General features: G+C 38.3%; 3 protein-coding genes and 1 long non-coding RNA gene across 4 annotated transcripts; 1 reads left to right on the forward strand and 3 right to left on the reverse strand.

Moving 5' to 3' along the window:
* Positions 1 to 661: 661 nt before the first annotated feature.
* LOC116253354 (transmembrane 9 superfamily member 2-like) lies at positions 662 to 6864 on the reverse strand. Its single transcript, XM_031628130.2, has 8 exons — positions 6378 to 6864; positions 5882 to 6107; positions 4199 to 4239; positions 3514 to 4099; positions 3273 to 3410; positions 2991 to 3147; positions 2418 to 2902; positions 662 to 1176 (listed from the first exon to the last, which is right to left on the reverse strand). Exons 2-8 carry the CDS (start codon positions 6025 to 6027, stop codon positions 957 to 959), a joined length of 1773 nt encoding a protein of 590 aa, XP_031483990.1. The 5' UTR covers positions 6028 to 6107; positions 6378 to 6864; the 3' UTR covers positions 662 to 956.
* A 4527-nt stretch (positions 6865 to 11391) lies between these two features.
* On the reverse strand, positions 11392 to 12982 carry LOC116252091 (probable transcription factor At4g00390). The gene has a single exon (XM_031626147.2). It carries the CDS (start codon positions 12850 to 12852, stop codon positions 11584 to 11586), a length of 1269 nt encoding a protein of 422 aa, XP_031482007.1. The 5' UTR covers positions 12853 to 12982; the 3' UTR covers positions 11392 to 11583.
* Positions 12983 to 16096: 3114 nt separating this feature from the next.
* Positions 16097 to 17380, forward strand: LOC116252097 (uncharacterized). Its single transcript, XR_004172064.2, has 3 exons — positions 16097 to 16870; positions 16969 to 17040; positions 17133 to 17380. It is a non-coding gene; the product is annotated as an uncharacterized LOC116252097 (long non-coding RNA).
* A 2511-nt stretch (positions 17381 to 19891) lies between these two features.
* On the reverse strand, positions 19892 to 25136 carry LOC116252219 (uncharacterized). The gene is made up of 4 exons (XM_031626340.2): positions 24798 to 25136; positions 21462 to 21565; positions 21278 to 21362; positions 19892 to 20494 (listed from the first exon to the last, which is right to left on the reverse strand). The coding sequence occupies exons 1-4, from the start codon at positions 25119 to 25121 to the stop codon at positions 20405 to 20407; spliced, it is 603 nt and encodes a 200-aa protein (XP_031482200.2). The 5' UTR covers positions 25122 to 25136; the 3' UTR covers positions 19892 to 20404.
* Between the last annotated feature and the right edge of the window lie 903 nt (positions 25137 to 26039).

Raw genomic sequence — 26039 nt, forward strand, 5'->3', positions numbered from 1 at the left:
GCCTATACATACTTAGCTTTGTGCAAAGGGTTTGTACACTTACAGAGCTCAAACCAATAGCAGCCGAAGCGTAACTCCACTACACCAAGGCCCCTTCGAGCTGAAATTTGGGTAGATAAAAGTTAATTCAACACACACACACACACCCCTGCAATTCAATGTGTAAAATTGTAAAAAAAATTGCTTCCCGCTTCCACGTTTCTTCTTCATGCAGATTCGAATGTGGAATAAACTTTGTAACTTTGTATTTGCTGAAGAGGCAGTCAGCTTATTCACCTGCAAAATTCTCGCGCGACTAGGTCGGTGCAGCACAAGTACCCAATCAAGAACAGTGAAGTCATCAGTCAGGCTTCTGGAAATGGCATCCCTTGGGATGAAAATTTCTCCACAGCCTCAATGCATGATAGGCCCTTGCTGCAGAATGCATCGTTGCCTGACAAGCATTATGGTTCCTCGGACCGTCATGGGCATCTGATTTCTTTTCCTGGGTGTTACTAACAGACCACGTCAATAGGTAGGACTATTTGCAACGAGTAAAATAGTTAGCCTGGCTAATCAATGTGCTCGTTGCAATATGGCTAGTTAAACCCCGCAAATATCGAAACTATATGCATACATAGAATTCTTTAGGCAACAAGACATGAAAGCTTCCTTCCTCATATGAAAAGCACAGAAACTGCAAATTTCTTTCAAGTTTCGGAAGTGCAAATTTCTTTAAAAAAATAACAAGGCTTTCTCATTAAAATTGAACGTAATTTAGAACAAAGGAACAAAATAGTATGAGGGGAACAAAATTTTCAAGACGCACATAAACGAAAACGACATGTTTGGAGGTTTAACATGCCAGTTCTTTTCTTCTGCAGCTTTTGGGCTTGGTATGAGAAATGAAATGACTCAGCCGGTTAAACAACCATGGCAAGTGAAGCAGTGGAGATTGCTAGAATGACTTGGTCGACCTACTCACATTTGATCGACTGGTATATGTGGCGAACAAACTGCAACGATGCACAGAATCCAACTGTGCCCAACATGAGGAAGAACCCATAGCATATGCAGGCCATGTAACCAAAGAAAAAAGATGTTTGCATGAAACCTGACATATCTGATCTCGCAAAGTAATAATAAATGCAGTAGCCAAAGATGAAAATCCCAGTAGATCCTCCACAAATGACAGACCTGCAGTGCAATGATAAAGCACATATTAGATATCTTAAATACCAACACAGCCAGTGGCGGAGCCAAAAATTTGCTGCTAAGGAGCACTAATAGTTTAAATTTTAAACTTTAAAGTGCACCTGTATATAAATAGATAAAAATTAAGGAGGTAGCCATGTAGGCAATGGCCCACATCAGCCCACACCTGCCTCCACTGCTGAATACAAGATAACATGGTCATCGACCCTCCTCATACAATTGTTAAAGCATGATGAAGGCTAATCATCTCTCAAGTTACAGCTTTGATATATAATTATCTGTTTATTTCACAAACAGTTAACTGCTCATTTCAGGATTTATGACCACCCCATATAATGGACATTACAAACCTCATGTAATGGAACTATGGAACTAGGAAAAGTACAGAGACAGAAACTAGGAAAAGTACAGAGACAACTCCATCTGCACTACTTATAACAACTGTTTGATATTTGAAAACATATGCATTAAAGAACGTGATATTTCTGCCTTTGAAACATGCAACAGTCACAGCTCAAAAATAAATCATCTTAACTGGAAAAAGACGTGATGGCAGTGAACATGAGATGTAACTTAGGGATTCCAGGATTAGATTCAGCATACAAATCCCCAACTTGACTAAAGAAAGGACCATCAGTTGAAAGATAAATTGAGAGGCAAAGGACTGATGAACACTAATCCCACACATGTGCAATTCTTAATCAAACACCTCAAACAAGTGTAATAGCCCAGAAACGTGAGCTCCATGGATAAGAAATTGCAAAAATACTTTAACGACACAACAAAAACTTATAAAGCATGTTACAGTAAGAGTCCGCATTTGCTGCATCAAATAGCACAAACAGCAACAAGACCGATATGGAACAGGTTGTTTACATATGAAAACCCATAACCTGGTGATACAATATAAATGTCTGCCATGGCAGCTTCGTGCACATAATTGCAATATGAGCATAGATAGGGTAATACTAAACCATCCAATTATAAAGAAACACCAACAGGATCATGCTTCAATTAAAAATTTTATAATCAGCTTCAGGAAAGTTACATAAGAATCAATCATTAATAAAAATTGAAACAGGGAAAAATCTACAGTTTTAAACAGCAAACTGTACCATCAAGAAAGGGAATCATGAAAAAAATATGATATACCACCACATGGATACAGGCCTGATCGAATTGTGAAAAGAAATGCAAACTTTGAAAATGTGGGATCATCTTACCTCCACCACCACTCATGGTCCTCGACTGCTAGCTGGAAGTATGTCAATGCCACCGTGATGAATGCAGTCACAATGATAAGAATGATAAAGACTATGAACAGAATGCTGTAGATGGTATAGATTTTGTGACCCCATACACTTGCAAATATGTAATATAGCTCAATATAGATGGCACTGAAGGGAAGGAAGCCAGCCATGGCCATCTGAGGAATAGTTCTCCTGTACCATGGTAGTGGAGGTATTTCTCTAGGGTACTTTTTTGTGCGACAAGGAGCTTGGAACTCAGTCTTGCTGTTCTTACCAGCAATCCCACCCAATACAAGCAAAGGAGACGTCACTAGTGTCCATATAAGAAGAATCACCAAGATAGTGCCAAAAGGCAAAGCTGCAGTTGCATTATATATGATAGCTACAGTGTTCAGGAAACAAAATGTCAAAAAGAGAGGGCCACAGAACAAGCATCCTGTCAGCAATAAGTTCCTAACCTGAAAAAAGGAACCAATGCAAGCCAATCAGCCCAAAGGTATAATACTAAATAAGATAGAATTGCAGTGAAAAGCTTAAAACCAGTACCCAATTTGTTCCTTCTAGTTGCAAGTAAGTGGATGTCGCCATGTAACCAGCAATTCCAGAAGTAAGAGCATATATGACAACTAATGCTGTAAATAATGCTCCTCGATTGTATGGATAAAAGACCCCAACCAGTGAAAGGATGAAGATGAATATTGCACTGTTACAAATTAAACACATCTATTATAGCCTACACTGTTAGGCTTAGCAAATCTACTCTAATTTGGTTTCTATAAATTAGAATTATTCACCAAAGAGAACAAAGACTTAGTCATTGATCCATACAGAGCTAAGAGCTGAGCACCAGATCCAAGAACTGCAGCAAATAGGGATTTATGTTTGGGAAATCGGAAAACATCTCCATGGATATATTTCCACCCTGTCTCTTCCTGGTCATCAGGTGACTCCTCATCATGTGAATACCTAAGTGATAACATAGAGAGGAAGGACATCAGTAAACCAAAGACAAGCAAAACATTTTGAAAAAGGAGCATGGTTTACAGTGCGAATGGTGAGATGGTCTTACTTGACAAAGTCATTCTTAAGTACACGCATGAGAATAGTTGCAAGAAACCCAGTTAGGAGGACGACTGTAACACAAGAATTTATTATAGAGAACCAATGAATTTCCAAGTGTTGAGGAGTTGAAGAAGACTGTGAGAACTTATCCATCCTTCTATCAAAAGGGATTTCAGTCTCTTTCCATTTCACTGAATATAAGAATTCTGTCTCTATTTCCTTCTCTTCTGATATGTCTATGGCTAAATTAGGATCAGTCTGAACATTAATCTCAATTACACGATCCTGGTTGTAAGAAATATCGAAGTGAATATGCTTATATAGTAAATATCTAAACTCGCCTGGGTCAGTTTGATCATCTTTCTCAACCTTTCCAATGAATCCCCAAATTGGCAAATCATCATAGTACATCTGGAAGTAGTAATCCTTTAGGACAGCATCCTTAAACTTCGCTACATCTTCTTTTGACAATGTCTTCTTACAGAGAACTTCTGACTCTTTATCCACTCGAAAATCCAGCTGATATGGTGCATCAACTAAACGGTCACCATTTAGAACTTCACCAAGATATTCCTTTTTCTCAGTCACATGTTCTGAAATTTTTCAAAAACAAACATTAAGCATCAGATATACCAAAGAATCAGCTGATTCATCACTGTCACTTCGAATAAAAGAATAAGTGAAAAGCAGACCTGGAATACAGAATGGCAGATCATAATAGCGGTATGTTTCACTGCAAACAAGAGCAATGAAAAACCATTACAGATGATAAGGAAAAGGATTTGCAAGATCTACTATACTAGAAAAGCAAGAACATCACAAGAATAAAAGATAAGATGTCAACAATATAATCACAATAATGAAATTTGTACCTAACTATATATGTTTACCGGATCTGAAAACACTGCACAAAGAAAGACTAAACTATCTCATTGAGTTCATGTCCTAAGTAGTACATGACATCTAATATGCAACAGCAATGAGTACAGGAAACAGAAGCAACTTGACACCTGGAAATGATAAGGATGAAAAAAATGTGTTGGAACAAATAGCCATATATGTTTTTATTCTTGCTTCAGATCGATAGAAAACCAATTAAGGTAGGAAAAAATACAAATCAATAAACCAATTTGATGAGTCAAACCAATTTCCAACTAGATACCTTCAAACGGAGAGAAAAAACACAAGATATTCAATCAGATAACCTACAAAATCATATGTTCAATCAATTTCAGTCTCAGACAGATAAGATTCACTGCCACAATCAGCATTTCCACATATCATTGCAAGATTCAGAATGAAACTGTTCCGCTGTATGATATTTTAAACAGCATTGACTGTTAACATTTAACAATGTGAGGAAGTGCTTTTTTATATTTTTCATCAACTCCTATAAGCACTTTTAATTGGCCACATCGGAGTAAAAAAAAAAACAGACTAATAAGATCCATTAGATTTTTTATATGCCAACTGCCAAAACTGGAGGATCTAACATATGATATTCTCTCCATAAACATGGGATACTCAATTAGGCACAATTAATGCATAAACATGGTTTCCAGAGTGGATTCAAGAAGCCTTTTTTTCTTAGCAAGTACCTGATATATGTTGCATTCAGAGCAAATAATCTGAAGGAATGTTTCTCCGAATCAGTGTCTACCGTTAATCCAACCAAAAGTAAAATCACTAGAATCACAAACACAGGATCTGAAACTACAGACAGAGAGAGGTTTTGACATATGACTGCCTCGAGTAAGCCACAACTGTAATTTCTAATTCATCATATTGTCTCGTGAATGGATTTGCATGGCAAGATTGAAGAAATATTTGCTATACCAACACTCTCCAATTACAATAATTAATGTCAAACAGATTGCTTCTACAGATTCTTATGCAACTGTGATAAGCGTGATTCATTAGCACACCCGCCAACTATAAACCATCGATACTTTTAATCAACTGGGTCTCAAATCTTGAGTTTGGCAATACCGACAGTGACATTGCCAATTAAAATTCAACAACAAAATCAAGGCAGTCCTAAAATTCTGCAGCTATGAAGCTCCGCTCATGGTAAGTGCAATGGTATTCATCAGTAGCGAAATGGTCAAGACGCAGAACACCAACGAGAAGGAAAATATCTAAAACTAAAACATCGAAGCTAAAGTACGCTAGAAAGGGCAAAGGACCCAGACGGAGCAACTATGGACATAACCCATCTGAAAATGGAGAACCAACAAAATCGCACATGGAGAAATTAGACAGGAGCATACCAGATATAGAAAACCATATAAAACCTACTTTCAGAAAAATGAATAGTCAAGATCCGGACAGCAAGAAACCAAGTCATTTAAGATTGAATAAACAAATCAAGCTACCTTGGGTTTTGGAAAGGACCCACTTTATTGACGTACAAAGGCACCTTTTCTTTCTCCTTGTATTTATGATCTGATCCATCTGCTTCAACCCTGAGCCCAGATAATACGAAAAAAAGCAAGACAACAGCTTCCACCATTTTCTCCATAATATTGCAAGCTATCCTTTTGACGGCACCTAGTTGCCTAGCATAAGGATCGACCTTTTTTCTCTTTTTTTTTTTTGTTACTGTAATGGTAAACAATGCCACTTTCAGAATGCTCAAGTGACCATATAAGCAAGAAAGGAACCGTGGACTGAAAAGATACTGAACAAGAAATGATGCGTAACAGTCACAGAATCAGAAGTTCTTGCCAGTATTCACCAAGAAGAAGCGCATCTTTCTGGGAAACCAAAATGGTTAAACAGAAGACACAAGGAAAAGACAGTAGAAGACCCAGGATTCGAAGAAGCAAGCAGGAAGAAAGAACCCAAGGGATCTAAGATGCAGAATCATACCTCTCTTGTGCAATCCCTTTCTGATCACTTCCAAAATATGGGCTGTGGATTTATGGAGATGATTAACGTTCGATTCGGACAATTTGGTCTCTAGTTTTGGATCAAGCACTTCCAAAGATTCACAAGAGCTTGACTTCTGGGCAGAGGAAATGTAAGTGGGAATTTTGGCCAATCGCAAAACCCCGAAGAAAGTATGGGAAAACAATGGGTGGATTCGAACCAATTTTTTCCTTACTAAATATCTTAACGGAAACGCCCTTCGCCTGCTAAGGACATTCTCTTTCCATTTAATATACCTTCCTCAACTGGTGGCGGATACAGATGCCCGCAGATGGGATTTTCGCCCAACTCTCATTGTCGGATCTTATTAAGAAAATATCTAATTAAGGAGAGGGGTTTGGATTTTTAGCTCACAGTTTTGCATCTGAATCTCACGAACGCAAACTGCCAACAGAGATATGTACACATTAAATCTTAGTGGAGATGAATTCAAGGCTGGTTTTAGAAAATCATGTTCGACTTGAGAGATGGTTTGTGGGTTGTACTTGTGCCTCTTGTACTTCCATATAAATCCCCATTATAATTACAATTTGCATTTAAGAACAAATTTAATTTCCTTAAACATTCTTCATGCCATATTTTTGTATCATTTTGACTAGAGACACCAGAGAATGGTGACAACAGAACAGAGGTAAGGAGTTTTAAATGAAAACCAGTTCCAAAATGTGTCGAATGAAATACTTGTTTAAATCCTAACTCTGTTATTCTGTAGTCTGAATCTTCTCAAAGTATCGTCCTTGAAAGGCATCACGTTCACAACTCTTTCGGGTTTTACCTTTCCAAATGGTAAGTCCAGTGAATGAATGGCCATAAATAGCCTGATCCTTGAAGCAGTTTTATCGATATGAGATCGCCGACAAACTGGAACCCAAGGGGGCAGAAATCCTCCCCAAGAATATCCACATAAGGCATGTATCGGTCAAGCTAGTTCATATCGATACAACTGATACGAATAATTAAAACAAAAAACTTTTATTTTTTACTGAAGGTCATGATGTGCACCGATACCTGCTGATACGTATCGGTTTTTCATGCTTCTTCATATGTACAATTACAACTTGAGCAAACCTTCTGTTTGTTTAATGAAATGGGAAAACTTAACAAACCAAACCAATGTTAAGTAACTGCTTCCAGGTGAACAGGAGGTTGATAATCCTCTACCGGTCTACCCAAAAAAGAATCGGAAGCTGCCCCTTTCCCCTCTTATTTTCTTTTACTTCCGAGGTCTTGGCTGCATAGGGACCTGAGTAGGATACTGTCAACTATAACGCCATCATCCCACAGAAGTCAAACAGGTGACTTATTTTTTATATATTCGTCTGTTCGACCAGTTGTGCCCTGCCCTCCAATGACCTGTGGGATTTTGAAGCACTGGGCCGACAATCACGGCAGCGTGGCTGCCTAAGCTCCCGGATTCCTGAACCTTTGCCTCCAAATTTGACTGTCCTCTTTGTCAAAACGAGCTTGTAGGCTAACTGAATTGATCTCATCCCCATTCTACAGATACAGAAAGAAAGGAAACAAACAGGGCAGTGACAATATGTTCTTTCCCTTGTTTGCTGTTCCCAAAGGAGGTATAAGCAATAAATCTTGTATAATCTCGCTCACTTGTAAAAAGGCCACGAGAAAAATGAAGGCCATTAGCGTGCGTGAAACAAGATTCATTGCTTTTCAAGGAAAGAGCATTGCTTTTGTAAGAAAGCGGGTGAGTTGTAATGATAGTAGACACACAAATGCAAGAATGTTTACCCTTTTTATTGTGAAACAATTTTCACCTTCAGACAAGAGGTTTTTGAGATATGTTAAGTCACAACTGAACAACTTGAGTGCTAAGGCGAAGCATCACCATATAAATGGGAAATGCTATCAACTAACTTCATTGTAAAACTGATTTTATCACCCTTCTTTTCCAATATTTTTCACTCATTTTTTTCTGTATCTTATTCATGTGAACTTCTACATTCAAAACAATATGAACCTGGAAAGAAATATACATTCTTTTATTCTTTATGTATAAAATCAGCTTCCACAACATCTTAATGTCTCGAATTCTCGTGTTTTTTTTACTTCTAAAGCTGCAGATCACTTCTCCATATTTTTTTCCAGAAAGACAACAAAGTGGATGGTGTGATTAGACAAGTCTCAGTTACTGCGATTAAACAAGTCTCAACATGGACTTGCTTGAGCACACATCTCCCAAACTCCCCCCAATCCTCTCTCTCTCTCTCTCTCTCTCTCTCTCTCTCTATATATATATATATATATATATATATATATATATATATATATATATATATATATAGAGAGAGAGAGAGAGAGAGAGAGAGAGAGAAAGCGGCAAGTAGAAAGGGGACATCTGCCACGGAGTCCGATAAAATTTAAGAATACAGAGAAAAAGAAGACAAATAAGATGCAAGTTAAAAATACACAACAGTAGTCCTTTAGGATAGTGATCAATAAGCGGGGGACATTTTCCTCTGACAAAAGTGAGGAGCAAAATATCACAGCTGTATCAAAAAGGGGCGACTTTCACCGCGGTTGTTCATTTACAATGCATAAGATCATGCATAACAAGCAAAGACTGATGGCCCATCCTCATGTCAGCAGTAAACTCATTTATGGTAAGGGCAACCAGAGTTCTGACCTTCAAACAAAGGTGGAATCAACGTCCAATTCAGATCATTGTACAATTAGAAGCTCACTTCACTTAGGCTACCTTATCCTCCTTCAAGCAACAAGGCCGGTTAAGATTTCTTTTGGTAGACAACAAAACACATCCAGACTACCAGCATTGACAGCCGATGTTTGGCATGCATAAGCACTCAGTACTGTTTCATGAGTTGTTGCCTACACCATATAAAGTGACTGCAAAGGTCCTATAGGCCGCAAGGATGCTTATATCATCACATTCACAAGCAAGATAAAACCCTTCAGTTAAACATAGAAAGCAAGCAAATCAAGACAATCCTGTGCTTAAAAGACCGCCACGAATAACCCTTTGAAAGGTAATCTTCAACTTTTCCTTTCTTTCTATGCACATAAACAAAACTATGAGGCGCCAAAACCGCAAGAAGTATAGTTCGCATTGAGCTCAACTCAGGCTTAATTGGGAAACTTCAATGAGCCAAACATGAAAACCAATTTCAAGCAGGAAACGATGAACAAAACATTCTCGAATCCACAAGAAAAGGGGAAAAAATTTAGTTAGTGCAAATTCATACTTTCAATGTCACTGAGCATAGTCCAACAGAAAGACTAGCAACCAAACAGTCAGTACCTAAAATCCAACTCGGCATAGGTCAGCCAAGTTCAAGTTCGTTTTAGCCAGCCTCTAGTCAAATTCAAACTACTGTTCAGGTGCTGAAATTACGTATAAAATTTTTAGACAGTTGAACTAAAACAGTGAGCTGAGAATGAGAAACGTGGAACACATAACCCTGCCCAAACTCCATGTAGTGACACTTGTTTCCCATTGACATAGTTTCCATGAACACAGTCACTCTCTTCCAGTACATAAACAAGTAAAGGCTTGCGGCCACAGTGGAAACACTATCTAGTTAATGATCACAACAAACATGAAGGCAAACGTGATCCATGAAAATGGACTCACAAAAGCTGAAGCTAGTAGCGATTGGCCTCAACTTTAAGACTAAAAATGTCACTTTTGAACCATTGCCAACATTAGCATGTAAAATTCTCACTGCATGAGACCAATATAAGTAGAAACACTAACTGCAGCAGTAAATGTTTTTCCCATTATGAACATGGCAAGATTATGTTGAAGTACTATCATGAAAACAAACAACATTTACCATTCTCTCGTCATAATCCACACTCATAAAATGCTTCATGTACCTGTGGGACACAAGTACCAAAGAAGCATACCCTTGAATTTCATTATTCATCAATTTCATCTTTTTTAAATAAACAAAGATACTACTAAACTATGATTATCTTTCTCAAGCAAATTTAAAACTGCAAGGAAAACTACTTAAGACCAACGTAACACAACAAAACCTCATAGAACGTTACCATGAAAAATAGTGCAAGCAGCCTTCCAATAACTTATATATATACATATATATATATATATATATATATATATGTGTGTGTGTGTGTGTGTGTGTGTGTATGTATCAGCCACGAAGGTAAAGAAGCACTAGAAGCTCAATGGCTCAAAAATCCACCCAGTAGAATAAATAAGGACCTACAAATTCCACCATCGATGTGCGCTCAGCTGGTGGTTACCGTGGTTAGACACACTTAAAGCAAACAAAGAACACACAATAGACTGACTACACGTAGCTTGTTACCCAGGGGCTGTAAGTGTGCTTTAAGTTTCAATTTGGTAGACAAACAGATTTGCTAAGCACACAAAAACTCAGATTTTCATAAGGCCAGTCTAGAGCACCCAAGCATGAACAACCTCATTACAAAAGATTTTTGTGTGTAAGTTTGTGTCCATATGTATGTGACATGAATAAATCATCAGTGAAGCTCTTTAAACAGCAATATCCAAATAAAAATGGTCAAACATAAATCTGAACTCAAATTGAAACACGATGTAGCTAACATGTCTACCTGTGTAGGTATGTGTCGCAACATGCATGTAACATGAATCTCGTCATCAAGGAAAATTTTGAACAGCAATATCCAAATTAGAACAGTCAAACATGGAACGTAACAGAAATTGAAATGTAATGTAGCAGATGACAAATTCGAAAGCAGAACAATGTAATAAAAAAAAATATGCTTCATATATTATCTTGTGATAGTTTGACCATGTTTGACAGAACCAAATAACGCTGAGAAACTGCGGCCAACACTACAAGGCGGTTTCCAACTATCCAAACATTTGACAAAGAAAAGTTGTTGTTGCATCTTTGTCAAAAGGAAGATGCACGACAAGCATATGCATGACGGAAATTGACACAGACAGGGAGTATCATCCAGATAGATCAAATCAATATAATTGCAGAAGTAAACAATAGAAAGTGATATAAGTTAACATAACTAGGGGAAAAACAATACAGAGTAGACTGCTGATACATAAAGTACTAACGATAAAAAAAAAAGTGAAGTTGCCTGCTTCTACACTGACCCTGGTACAAAATAAAAAACTATCACAATTGAATAAGTCTCGGTTTTACTGCCTAGAACGTCCTGCTTTGGACGTCTTGAACGCTTCAAGAGCAAGCTTCGCCCTCGCAGATGCAATCTCTAGATGCTCACTATGGATCTCCAACAGTCTACCTTCCAGTTTCCTCTGTCTTTCTTGTAAATCCTTTACTTTTGACTGGTCGGCCAACTTGATCCATTTATCAACGACTTCAACCATATTGACCACGGTGCTCCCCAGTTCATCCTCTTTTGTCATTCCAACACCAATCTCCATATTCTCAAAAAGCCTGACATGGTTTTCATCCTTTGACACAGAAGAATGAGGTTCTTCGCGCTTGAGTGCCAAAACATTCGTCCTATTGTTGTTCAACTTTTTTTCTTCCCCATCATTGTTCTTAGTTGGAGATTTCTGTCTAGATTGCTCGTTCGCCTCCTTCTGAGAATCATACTCCCCCTTCTCCCCCCAAATCAACTGTGAAAGAGAGAAAGCTTCCTGTTCATGAGGACTCTTGAATGTTGTTGTCTTCCCACTCTTCTTCTCCTTGGCAACGACATTCTCATACCTTTTCTTAAGCTTTCGAACCTTGTCCTGGAGTTGGGTCTTCTTGAATTTCTCCAAGTCCTTCCTCGAGAAATTAAAGAAACCGTTAAGATCATGTGCATGCCCTCCATCTTTTGTGTAATGGAAGAGCGTCGTGAGGAGATTTATCTCGTCTTCAGCATCCCAAACCCTCTGAAATAACTTCTTTCGGTCCTGAGGGGTCTTGCTTCCATCGGGTTTATCCTCCTTTTTTGCTTCAACCTCAGCGGCGAGATCTTCTGCCTCTAATTCCTCTTCATCATTCTTCTTCTTCTTTTTCTTCTTCTTGCTTTCATCTTCTTTGGAGCTGTCCGCAGGACGCTTCGGCTTCGCTTGTGAGGCTGGCTGAGAAGGCTTCACCGTGGTCTTACTGTCCATGGGCTTCGAATTCAAGGGCTTGGCCGAGCTCGGCACCGGAGAAACGGCTTTAGACTGCAGGGCCTTCTGTGACCCTACAGGAGTCCCCGGCTGTGACTTCAGTGGCTCAGACCCGCGCTCGTCTTCAGAGTCTTCGTCGTCATCCTCAGACTCTTCTTCCGAGTCCGACGAAGAGGACGACGAAGAAGGCGGAACAGCTGCAGTCGTGCCACGGCGGGCGACCGAACGTGTGGGCATCGGAGAGGTCACCGCTGTCGTTTTTTTTTCCTTTTGTTCCTCTTCCTCTTCTTCTGAGTAAGAAGATGAATCACTGGATTCCTCTTCTTCAATCGGCATTTCCCTTCGGATTCAGGAAGGAAGTAAAGAGCAAAGGGATCCTCACCGACGTCGTTCTCTGCCGGAAGAGCGGCTGCCGCGAGCGCTGAGAAGTCCGTGGAATGAAAGGGCAACAGCGGAGGCCGGAGTAATCGTGTTAGGGTATGGGTTTTGGAAGGAAAGCTAAGGGATACGATTCGTGTTCGTGTCGTGCGAGCAAGCCGATACGTGCCAACAGAACTGACGAAGACGATCGCATTTTTCAAAAAGGGAAAGCTTCTTTCAGGAATTTAAAGGAAAACTGGTTGACGTTTGTATGACATGTTCGAAAACTTAGTTTGAGTTCGACTCTTGTGTATAGTGTAAATCGAATTCTTTTAGATAAAAAGAAAAATCGGTTTTGTGTATAATTAGTTTTGAAAAACTGGTTTGTGTATTTATTTATTTTGGGGGTGTCATCGAAATAAGTTTGAAATGACATTTTTGAAAGCCAATATTGCCAAAATTTACCTGTAACTTTTAAACATTTTAATTATCTTGTATAAAAATTTAAAAAACCATATTTTAGGCTCTGTTAAAATTTTTAAAAACATAATTTAGTTTTCTCGTTATAAAAAATTTCTAACTTTGCTTCTGATCAGGTCATCAGGTAAAAAAAAAAAAAAAAAGTTCATTGTAATTAAGAAAATTAACAAATAAAGATAGAAGATAGAATTACGGGATTTGAATCCACCAAATCAGGCATCCACATCCTCAGCATGAAAGGCAATAACGAATTGTGAGGACGAATATAAGAAGGATGAATGAATGTAGAGGAGGACGCCGAGTGAGTGGAGGTCGAGCCACTAGCAAATTTTACCGGCGGTGGCGGTGGCGGTGGCGGTGGCGGTGGTGGTGGCAGGGTTGGCAACCTCAGCCGGCAAATGTGGACCGGACCTCCATAGCATAGCAGCAATTTTTCCCGTATCTTTCAGTCTCTCTCTTGACTAACAAATCTAAACAACTTAAAACCCATGGAACATCTTTTTGCTTAAACCCATGGACCATCTTTCTTTCTTCATTCCATTAACTTTTTAACATGAATTTGGGTTTGGCCATGGCAAAGCCCATCAGGTTTTATAACACCATTTTTTTTAATGTATTATCCAAACGCTACATGTTTTGTGTTTTTAAGACGTTTTATATATCTGAGAATGTTAAAATAAAAATAGAACAAAAATTTGATAATGTTAATATAAAAATACAGAATCATCCAAGGGCTTCTCATATGTGGCTCGACCTTTATTAATGATTGTTTCATGCCACAAGAAATGCGGATGCTTGTAGAAATTGAAATATGAACACCTTAAGCCCAAGTTTATAAGTTTAAGCCCAAACATAGTCAGAAATTCTATTGGATGCTTCTTTCTTTTTCTTTTTCAATGACTTGCAAACCCAATGCCATGGGCAATAACGTGGTTTTTGTTCATTCCTAAACCACAAAAACCACGTTATTGCCCAAGATTTTGAGATAACGTGGTTTTTGTTCATTCCTAAACCACAAAACCCACGTTATTGCCCAAGTTTTTGCAATAACGTGGTTTTTTGTTCATTCCTAAACCACAAAAACCACGTCATTGCCCAAGCTTTTGCAATAACGTGGTTTTTTGTTCATTCCTAAACCACGTTTTTGCGCTCAATGCCATGCAAAAACTTGGGCAATAACATGGTTTTTGTGGTTTAGGAATGAACAAAAACCACGTTATTGCAAAAACTTGGGCAATAACGTGGTTTTTGTGGTTTAGGAATGAACAAAAACCACGTTATTGCAAAAACTTGGACAATAACGTGGTTTAAGAATGAACAAAAACCACGTTATTGCAAAAACTTGTAACGTGGTTTAGGAATGAACAAAAACCACGTTATTGCCTATCAATAACGTTGTTGCAAAATGATTGGCAACAACCCGATGCAATGCTGCACCCCTTTCGTTTGTTTAGTAAACCAAGACATGGTCTTCCCTTTTTTGTTTTCCTTTTTTTTTTTTAATTATTACAATTCCTGAATCCTCACGTTTCTTTTTCTCTTGATTTGTCCAAAGGAGTCCTTGAGTTTAAATTTACAAATTGAAAATAGATATTTTTTTTTACTAGAAGATGCTCATCTTAATTATTTTAAGAAAAATAAGATGTTGAGAAACTTAGTTTGACAAAGTCAAAACATTTTTTTTTTTTTTGGAAAGTTAAAATTCTATATTGAGGGTAATTCGAATATTGTCCCCTATTGACAGGCTAATATATCATTGTCCATATCGCTCTTATTTCTAATCTGTTTTTTTTTTCGTTTTTAATTATTGAAAAATAAAATCTAACATAACCATCACATTTTGTAAGTTTTATTTTATATATTTTTGAAAAATCTGCAATTATATACATAATTAATGTTTTAGAATAAGACAGCACACGGAGAAACCACTTTTGGATTTGTAAAAAGCACTAAGACACAAGTCAAAGGACGACCTTAAAAGGAAATTGAAAAGTGATTAATTTTGTAATATTAGCATGTTCAATTTCAACGAATTGGGTTGGCGCCATGTCCTATATCTTCTAGCAAGTTCATAGCTCAACTTCATTATATAATAACTGTTTTTGGATAGGTTAAGTGCAAGGCTACAATGTCTTAGGTCAAACTCATACTCTTGATTTTTTTTTTAAATATAAACTTGGGCTCTCCCTAAAAGGCTTAAGTTTATAAGTTTATAGACTTATAAACTTGGGCTGGGCTCTCCCTAAAAAGCTTAAGTTTATAACTTTATAAACTTATAAACTTGGGTTCTCCCCAAAAGGCTTGGACTTACAAGTTTATAAACTTATAAACTTGGGCTCTCCCAACAAGGCTTAAGTTTATAAGTTTATAAACTTATAAACTTGGGCTTACAAGTTTATAAACTTATAAACTTGGGCTGGGTTCTCCCTAAAAGGCTTAAGTTTATAACTTTATAAACTTGGGTTCTCCCTAAAAGGCTTGGACTTACAAGTTTATATACTTATAAACTTGGGCTCTCCCAACAAGGCTTAAGTTTATAAGTTTATAAACTTATAAACTTGGGCTTACAAGTTTATAAACTTATAAACTTGGGCTCTCCCAAAAAGGCTTAAGTTTATAGGTTTATAAACTTGGGCTTACAAGTTTATAAACTTATAAACTTGAGTTCTCCCTAAAACTACCTTGAGTGGCTTTGACAGCATGGTGACTACCTTCCCTTGCTCTGCTCAACTCCGAAAAACCTCTCGCAGAAACTCCAAAAAAATTTGGGTGCTCTAGTTTTACACCTTCATACAGCAACCTTTTATGATCATGGGATGGAAATAGCGGATTCTCATGTTTCTGAGTGAGCAGATATCCAACCTCTGCACTCACCGGTGTTTGGTCCCAAAAATTCGGGGTTTCTAGGGAGAGCGCTGGTAATTTCTTTGCTCGGCCGATGAAGAGCGCGACAAGCAAGCAGACAGACCTTCGTGGACGGCAGTAGCCTGAATTCCGCAGCACACACATTAGGAAGAGGACTCCTGTCACGTCCGTCAAGAAGCTCTCGACCCCCTTCGACTCGTATCATAGCACCCTGTTCTGGTCTCGAAAAGCGTGATCATCTGCAAATGAGTGGGGGGTAAACTAGCGTAGAGCAGACGAGAACGCAGCGGCGTCTCAGGATCTCCGTCCTCTTCCACCGATTCCAAGCGCTGGGACGGGCGAGTCCCTTGGTGGAGACTGTGGATTAAGTAGTAGAAAAACTACAAAATCCACAATTTGGACAGGGTGCTATGATATGAGCATGTAACTTGCATGAACCAAGTCATCCATATTTCTAAAAGCGCCAGCTTCATGATCGCCAGCGGAGGGTATCCTCTGCCAGCGAGCCTTGCAGCGACTGCGGGAAGGGGTTGACGGTGGTGGATGCCACAGGGAAGATGAAGACCAATGAGGATGGAATAAAGGGGAGGAAGGAGGAGGGCAGGCGAGGGCTGCAGATCGAGTTGCCGGCGATTGAAGGAGAACAGATGTAGCGTTAATTTTATTTCTTCTAATGGATTTTTTTTACTAGTGTATTTTAAAAATGCTATTCATTAACAATTTCTCTGTTCATTCTGAAACAATCAGGTGTCGAATCAGCATGCTTCCGCTACATATTTAAAGGCAGTGAATAGTTCGCATTTCATAAGTTCGGAAAAGGTAGTAATGCTCATTATTACCTTCTATATAAAATGCAACGCAATAACTTTGCATGAGAATGAGTGTGTAAGCAAGCATTGTGGTGGGCGCAGGTCGTCAGGCTAGCGGATGAGGTGGAATCCTTGTTCACCTTGCACTATATATTTATGGGGTTTCATGACAGGCTAGAGAATGAACACTTGAACAATGCGGGTAAGTTCAGGGCTGTGAAGGCGGTGCCGCTTCCTTTCCAGGAGATGGATGACGATGAGGAAATAGTTTGATTGATTAGAGACTATGAGAATTGCTAAGTTGGGAGATTTGATCTGGTTATGGAAATCTTAAAACTTATTCAGTTTGAGGTCTTATGGTATTTGTGAAACTCTGAATTTTCATATATATGTGTGTGTGTATTTGTATGGGATTCAGATTGTGAAATTGAATTTTAGGTTTGGATATGATTTTTCCTAGTTCGTATTTGAATCCAATAAAACAAAAAAAAGGGAATATCTGGTTCGACATTCTATAAATCGTGCAAAAACAAAAAAAAAAACGGATGCCCTATTTCATGTTTAATTTCCATACGGGTTCTGATCCATATTTTCACGGAAGGAAGGAATCCTGCAACTCCAACCCCTTAGCCGGAGGACCATTTGATTAAAATGTAACTTACTTCTAGGGGGAGGCGATCTTTCTTAGAACCTATTCTAGGATGCCGTGACAATCAAAGAATGTAACTTAATTAGCACAATCCAGAGAGTCCTACTGAATTTTGTCTGGTTCAAATGCTTTTGCTTCTAAAAATTTCAAGCATTCTGTAATCTCTGCGTTAAGTTGAGGCCTACTAATAATCAACTTTAATCATGGGGAAATTTAACGTTGCCGTCATTGGAGCCTCAGAAAAGTAAGAGGTTTGTTGTAATTTTTACTTGTCAAGATGCAATACAATTTCATTCTTCTCCATGCATGGCTTCTTCCCACTTTTCCCTTTTTTCAATTAAAGACAAAAATGACCAGGCGATTTGATGAACCAGGTTTTGATTATTTTGTTGTCTTCTTGCTATCATATTATTAGTTTGAGTTCTACAGTACATTGGGGCCAGGGGCAGAGTCAGGTATGGGTTACGTGTGGGCAATTGCCCACACTTACCCTAAAAGTTTTCTTATTTTTATATTTGATATTTTTGAATGATTTTTCTCTTTTACATGTTGGTACTTCATTAAAATTTAAAACTTTATTCCTAATGCCCTTGGCCAGAATTTTCTAACCCTGATCGGGCTTCATTGGTAGAAGCCAATATACTAACCCCAGACTAGCCCCATTTTCTAATAGGGCCGGCGCCATATTAGCCTCCATAACATGTCAATAGCCTACTGATACGATGAATTGAGCCGATCAATGACTTTAAGCATGATTTAGACAAATAAAAAAGCTATTCAGATTCAGTTAGAGGGCATTATTCCTATCTTGACTATAAAATACGTGATGATTGATTGTTCATGGCTATATCTTCTGTCGAAAGAAGGGTGGGGAGCAAAAAGGGTTAAAATTCGATCATCACCACTTTCTTTTTTTTAGTCATACGCTTTGTGACTAGAGTTCCTGTACAGCAAAAACCTCGAGCTTTTCCTCCTGGGGAAAAAAGGACATCGGCTTTGTCGTTTGAATTTCAAATTTTTGAAGGACGACGGCTACGGAAGTAGAAACAGGGCCTGGGACGTACTTTGGATGGACAGTTAAAAGTCGGAAAAGGTTTTCCAAATAATCAACAATCAAAATATCAGGTGGTTAGTCAATGAAGTACATTACGGAAAAATCAACTATGGTACATCATGCTGTTTGAATGAAGCCACTACTTGCTAGAGAGAGAGAGTGCAACATTATGATTCAACATTTCTAACAAAACTCCCAACAAGTTGGGAGATTACACGTCCGCAGTAGTATTGAAATACCCACAGTGCAAAACAATAACGAAGACTTGCTAGAGAGAGAAGAGATATGGAATAATATACTTTTTTTGCGCTTAAGAATGTGGCTTCTGGGTTGTGCGGATCAGCCCTTAAGACAATGAAAGCACAAGCACCAAAAGTTGAAAATTCAGTGGCGGCTTCTTCCACGTATTTTCTTTTTTAACTTTGGAGGATCAGTGGCAGTTGATTAACATTGCGAAGATAGAAGTGTTACAATCAACTAGCAAAAGTAAAAAAACGAGATGATTCTCTTAAGTATCTGCTATATATAAATAATGATCACTCGATGCACAAGTCACTCAGAACAACAAGTCAACAAAGTTGAAAATGAGCGACTTGAATAAAAGCATGAAAGTAGTTAGCCAAGCACAAGGGATGATTGTTCGAGTTAATTGCACAGGCTGGTTAATCAGATGAACCATTAAGAAGCAACTGATTCGGGAACCCACAAGGATATATACATACACATGCAGTGCATGTCTGCAGCCCTATCCCAACAAAATGATGTTATTACATGCAGCCCATTAATACACTTTCTCTTCAATTGGTAACCTTTTTCCAACTCATCTCCATCTCTAAGCTTTTGCGAGCTTCACATAAACTCATCAATTTAAATGGAACCTTTGCTTTCAGATTCAATTGATCCTTTTTATCATCATATCATCCATAAACTGCACTAATACGAGTAGAGTTTGGACTTAGACCAGCACACTAATCAAAACAGTGGAGAGGCCAAGCAAGCCACGCCCGTCATTTAGAAGATTCAGGTTTTGCTCTTACGTATCTGAAAGCTAGGATACAGACAAATTTCTTTAGTAATAGTTATCGAAATAATATTTTAAGATCAATGCACAAAAGATATTATCGCTGGAGTAGACAAAAATGAAAATATCAAAAAGTATGCCCAATAAAATAACTGCTTCCAAGGAGATGGTATATTGTATCAATGTGACGGAAACAGAAACAATGTCCACCAAAATACAGACACATGCTAAACTCGACAATGCCCAAACTAAATCATAAATCAGATATCCAATTTCCGATTTATCAAGCCAAAGGCCTGCACCAGTCAAGGACCACTAAATTTCTGTTGTTATCCATCAAGCATCCAGTATGACTTAATCTAAATTCGTAGCATCAGATGCCTACCTCCTCAGTACCCCTATGCATTTTCAAAGGTACCATCACCTCTTAGTATGTGTTCTGTCGGATATCTCAAAGCATGAGGGAACGAGACAGAAAACGACCACAAGAAGGCAAGGTAAAACAGCACATAACTAATCAAAGGTAAAGAAAAATGATTGGAGCTTGAGTGGTGTCCAAAATTACACGGGCAACAATTTCGTTTTATTGCTGATCTTGAAAGCATAAGCTGTAGTAGAAAGAACACTGGCACCAAGCTGATGAGGCTATCCTAACCACAGAAGTTGAGCTTCTTCATCACCTTGGCATAAGCTGCAGGAACAATTGCAGGCTTTCGTAGTCTGCGTTTTGCCTTCTTGGACTGCATTAGCACAACAACAAGACACAATTAAGAGAAAGCTACGGAATTAGTAGTGTTCAATCCTGAGACAGAGGCTTTCTGGACCAAGAGGTATCCACGAACATATGGCTCAACCAGGAAAGCTAGTCATTTATTTTCAGGAAAGAACTTATAGAAGAAAAAACATGTAAAGTGGAAATCTGAGCTAAAAGTTACTTTAACTTCACTAAATTGTGTATCTCGTCTCTGGTTCCCAACCAACATATCAATAATTTTCCAGCAAAGGAAATTATAAATTAGCAAGAAGTACGTTTATTTTTATCATAAGTATAATCAGTATCCAATACAACAATGCAGCTCCTGCAAAAAAACGAAAAGAGAAAAAAAAATCATCACACAGACAGTATGTACCGCCTGAGTTGTAGCATCACAAAGACAGTATCTATCTCCTGAGTTTTGGCGTCCTCTTTTTCAGGCAACAATTTGAAGAGAACAACAGGATCCCATACTTCGGTGGTAGAATGCTAACTATTTCATCAAAATAAAATTGACAAACTAAAAACTCAATCAACATTATAACCATCTTCTGAAACAAAAAATTAACCAACTAGAACATAAGAAATAGAGAGTAGCAAAACCATAAACAATTAAAAAAGTTTGCCTACTCAACCGACTTCCCTATAAATGCCAATAGTTTGCTTCTTCCGGGAACATGATGGAAAAAGGTTTTCCTTTTTCAAGAGGTAGAAACCTCTATCCAGGAACCAAGAAAGAAAAGGAAGAGCAGAAATGCGATTAGATTACCTTCAAATGAGCATTATGCCTTTTCCCTTCTCTCCAACGACGAATTTTCCCATCATTCATGGTTCTAAATCTGAACTTATAAGACCTTACGATAAGGAAAAACAATATCACATATCAGGTCTTCTCCATCATAAAACTTATCACATGAAAAAGTGTCATCCTACTTGGAGAAGGCAACACATACGAGTAAGCTTTCATCTTGATCTTTTTCAACTTGGATGTGACAGGTGTGACCTTTGTTCTCTTCCTTTCTTTAGATGAAAAATCTCTCACCTGATTTATCTGAAGCTGAACAATGGAAAAAGAGTAAAAAAATAATGTTAGAATCTGTAGTTGCCAACATAAAGAAGACATTTGGAGAATGACTCATAATTGGAAGTAAAACAACAGGCATGATCAAGTTTACTAGTAATATGAATAAAGGTCAAAGCACATATCAAAATAATAATCTAATTTTACAAGAATATGTTTAGAAGACATTGATTAAACCATCTCAAACAAGAAAGAAAGGTGTCCAAACATCAAAATCTTTTTACTTGCCTGAAATGCCACCATTATCATTCAAAAGAACACACTAAAGAAAAAGAATTCTGACATATGACAAATATAGACCTAAGAAGACCCTAATACTTAGGCCTGGGCATCAGGCCGGGCTGCAGTTCGTAACTGCGGTGCAGGCCAGGCCTGACTAGCATGTTAAGACATAAGAGATGATGACACATAAAAGGTCCTGCAGATAAAGGTACTTTGTGAAAATTCTCATTCTAGAAAGGCAGGAGTATAGGATCTAAAGATTCTAAACACTGTCCATATTTTTCCTCAAATGGAGGACTATCTCACTAAATCCATATTTTATGTCCTCATCTTAACGTCACTCCTCAAATATGGACTATTTTTCCTTTCAATTGGTGAAGATACTAGGATTGACATTACCACATTGCTGTTACTGATAGCGCACCCAGAACCAAATTAGTTAAGGCCTCCTAAGCAAATTGCTGTTTTGTCTGGTAGTTGGTCTCCACCCTTCCATGGAGAAACAAATCATGCCTTCTTACAGCAAATGAACAATGACTTGAAAATTGCAGTATGCTTCACAAAACTTAATCAAGTTCACTGAAGATTACTTTCAAATACCTTGATCAACTGCTTGCAATTTGTACCCACGTTTTCCCTGGTGCCAATATTGACAAGCATAAGAATGGAAAAGACATTTAAAAGCCAAATGGCATCTGTGTATGTCTTAGTTGCAAAATGCCTTGAGAAGGAAACCAAACTACTGTTGGCAAAAGGAGTCAGTTTTCCACATATTAGTAGGAGTTGGGAAGTAATAACAGGAATATGCATCGGCTATCATAGGCCTAGATAGGCAGATAATGCTAGTTTGATTCTCTACTCCATACTAGCCAATGATGATTTACTCAATAACAGGATATTGAAAGTACAACAATCGACATCCTTTCCACCTGGAATTTTCCGGAACAAACATAGCCTCGTAAGGATGTACTTGTCCAAGACGTATCCATATTCATCCACCCTATAAATACCATTAGATTTGAAAAATGGGAACAACACATGCTTGAAACCCAAGTTCAACCTCGATGAAGGGCATACCATGTTTTGAAATTTGAACTGCATAAGGAGATTTCTGCCTCATTGATATGCCTTAGAAAATGAATGATGCAGCTCGCATCATAAGACATAATTTGTGCCTCAAGAAGTATAACGGCACTGCTTGTTGAAGAGATTAAACATTAAGGGGGCATTTGGATGACACTCCAAAACAGTGTTTTTAAAGGTTTGATGACATAAAAACTGGGTTTGAGTAAAACTCAGCTTTGTCAAAACCTGGTTTTTGAAAGAAGAATGAATAACCTGGCCCTCTTAGGTTATCCTTATCCATTATTCACAGAAAAATGTATTCATTTCTCGCCCTTTTGGGTGTGTCACCCAAACACACAAACCATCTTTCGCCTTTCAGAAACTCATTAAAAAACTTATTAGTTTTCAGAAAAATAGGTTTTTGAGGGTGTCATTCAAACGCCGCCCTAAAGATAAATTAATGAATTATGGACCAGAAAACTGCTCCTTCATTGCAGAGACAAGCCATGAACGCTGTGCAACAGTATGTAATATTCAGCTTCCATAATTTTCCTCTAGTGACATGATTTTCGCAAATTATATTTATCATACTTATAAATTCACCATTAAGGTTGAAGCTAGACATTTTTTTTTTCAAAGAGCCTTTCGTGTACTTTGTAGAGGTGAAGGTAGATAGTACTAGACAAGGTCCATTGGAATAAAACTAATGATTTTCACTAAAGCTAACGTCCTGACACAAAACTATCTGTTCCATAGGAAGGCAATGACAGTCGGATGGTAAAAGAGGCTATAAACAGCATGCTGAAGAGAGGTGAGCAGTCTTTTCAACTAAAGGTAGATTGGCAATGCATATAAAGCTGTCGTGCATCAATAGTCACTTGTGAATTACGGGGATGAGGTCTATGATCTGTCCAAAAAAAAAAATGAAAAAGTTAAAAGCAAGATATCAATATATAACATTAATGATTAATCTCCACAGGCTTCAGGTTTCAGCACTTCAGGTTAAGATGTCCTACTAATTTACAGAAGAGATGACAGTTTCAGATTAGAAATATATAAAGTATAAACTGCTTGGCTTTAAAACGTTATTGACATTAAAATTTGAAATGCCAATTGTAATATCCAAAGCGTACAGGAAAGTTGTTCGTATAAAACATAGTTCATCGATTCGTTTATCATCAAATAGCTGGTACATTAGTAATTATTCAATACCTAATATGAGTCATATGACAGTGCCTGTGGGACAAGCGGGACCATGAAAGTTGAAACAGGAAGTTTCGGCTTATTGTGGACTCTTAGGTACCTAGTATAATAATTGGAAATGGTTCACTATTGTCAAGCCCGCTAGTATCCATTGACTCACTAGTTTGAGCATTCTAATTTTGATTGTTTCGTGAAAATGAAAGCGTCTGACTTAAGAACTTTATGTCACGATGTTAAAGCGCTATCTGACGTACAGTTAGTTCTTCATTCAATATCATGCCAGATTTCTGCGACAGACAAGAGAGCACAAAGCTACATGACCGAGACAGAAAAAAAAAAAAAAGTAAAGAATACATACATATACATATTAGACACTGAAGAAAACAATGAAGGTAAACATGAATGGCTTCGCAAACCTACCACCTACTTCATCACCACTAAACAAAAACACCATAATTAGCCGGTATTTACTGGAAATAAAATACACCATTATTAGTTTGCATTTGTTAAAAACATAGGTCACCTGCGCTACAACTCCTGAAGAATGGAAGAAACCAATCCCTAAACCAATTTCCGCATTAGATGCTTTAATAGAAAATACTAAACGGAAAACACCCACATCAAGAAGAACACGGGAAAATGGAAGCATCCGATCCAGAAAAGCTAGTAACCAGAAAGAGAAACAATGATAAGAAGACGAAGGGCAACTAAAGCTCACCGTGAAGGGAAAAAATGGAGACCTAGGCCCCAATTCCGAAGGCATCCTCCCCGATCGTCGTGACAGAAGGCCGAGAGACGACGCGCCAAACGGTCTCTCACGGAGAAGAAGAAGCGCCCCATTAGTCGTAGCCTGAGAGTGGAAGAAGCTCCGAGACGAAGGAAGATGGCGGACAGCACGGAGCGCGGAAAGGGCAGGCGATCGGAATCTCCACCATCTGTGCATCGTTTTTTTCCCTCTCCCGGGACGAGTCCTTGAACGCGGGAGCGAGTCTCTGGTTTTCATAGGGCCGTCAGGGTCATTAACCTGGTTATACGAGGGCATTTCTGACCTTAAAAAAATTAGGGTTTCTAATTCCCGCCTTGGGCAGGGGGAAAGAAAGACCAAGTTCGTGTTTTTCGACCAATTTCCAAACGGATGACTCAAAAGAACTTGTCTAAGAGACTGTGTTCAAGGGTCACTCTTAGACAATATTTTGTGCTGCTTTATTAATTCAATCAACTATATGGATGTAATTAACATTGTTGTTTTATGCTGCTTTAATTAAATCAACTATATGGACGTAATCAACATCGTTTTGATTTTAGAAAAAAACTTTCAGGCGTGCATTTTTGGTGCAAAGATTTGCTTTCCTTAGTCACTGAGTCTCGAAATTCGTTTTAGTTTTGATTTTTGAATTTTTTTCAAACTTGTGTAAACATGATTCATCGGTTGACTAGTCTTACATTAATCGTTTGATTGATCTGTATTGCAATCAAATTGGGTATTTTTTTTTAATTGAATTAGTAATTTTAATGAATTAATTTGATAAAAGGAAGATTGTGTTTTTTTATTTCATCTGTACAGTCTGCAATATCCTTTTTTTTCTTGCTTCTTGAATCTGCCTCCGCCGGATGCTAAGGATTTCAGAGGAGCCATGGAAGTGGTGAATCACAACAGCGAGAAGCCCTCATGTCGTCATCATGGTCAGGCATGGGCCATCTCATCCCCTGCCAAGCTCCTGCTTTGCCACAGAGCCATCTCCATCACCGTCTCCGGCCAGTTCCCCGCTTCCGCCCTTACCAAGTTCTCCGAACACTTTCGACTACCCTCCGGGCAGCACCATGATAGAGGTCATCATCTCCGTCGTCATCAACTGCTCCCTCGAGCCCCTGAGGAAACTCCTCTCCGAGATACGCCCCCATCTCAGCCTTCGTCGCCAATCTCTTTTCCACCGACACCTCGACATCGCCAAGGAGCTCG

The sequence above is a fragment of the Nymphaea colorata genome, chromosome 4 (genome assembly GCF_008831285.2).
Source record: "Nymphaea colorata isolate Beijing-Zhang1983 chromosome 4, ASM883128v2, whole genome shotgun sequence".
NCBI lineage: Eukaryota > Viridiplantae > Streptophyta > Magnoliopsida > Nymphaeales > Nymphaeaceae > Nymphaea > Nymphaea colorata.

What these genes read in the sequence shown, in the direction of transcription:
- LOC116253354 (XM_031628130.2), bottom strand. Translation starts at nt 6,027, where the DNA reads ATGGAGAAAATGGTGGAAGCTGTTGTCTTGCTTTTTTTCGTATTATCT. An exon ending in GGTCCTTTCCAAAACCCAAG is followed by an intron (nt 4,240 to 5,881) that starts GTAGCTTGATTT and finishes TCTTGTTTGCAG; the next exon opens with TGAAACATACCGCTATTATG. An exon ending in GGTGCTCAGCTCTTAGCTCT is followed by an intron (nt 3,148 to 3,272) that starts GTATGGATCAAT and finishes AATTTGTAACAG; the next exon opens with TGCAATATTCATCTTCATCC.
- LOC116252091 (XM_031626147.2), bottom strand. Translation starts at nt 12,852, where the DNA reads ATGCCGATTGAAGAAGAGGAATCCAGTGATTCATCTTCTTACTCAGAA.
- LOC116252219 (XM_031626340.2), bottom strand. Translation starts at nt 25,121, where the DNA reads ATGCCCTCGTATAACCAGGTTAATGACCCTGACGGCCCTATGAAAACC. An exon ending in CTCCATTTTTTCCCTTCACG is followed by an intron (nt 21,566 to 24,797) that starts GTGAGCTTTAGT and finishes TCCATTGTTCAG; the next exon opens with CTTCAGATAAATCAGGTGAG. An exon ending in ATCAAGATGAAAGCTTACTC is followed by an intron (nt 21,363 to 21,461) that starts GTATGTGTTGCC and finishes CCTTATCGTAAG; the next exon opens with GTCTTATAAGTTCAGATTTA.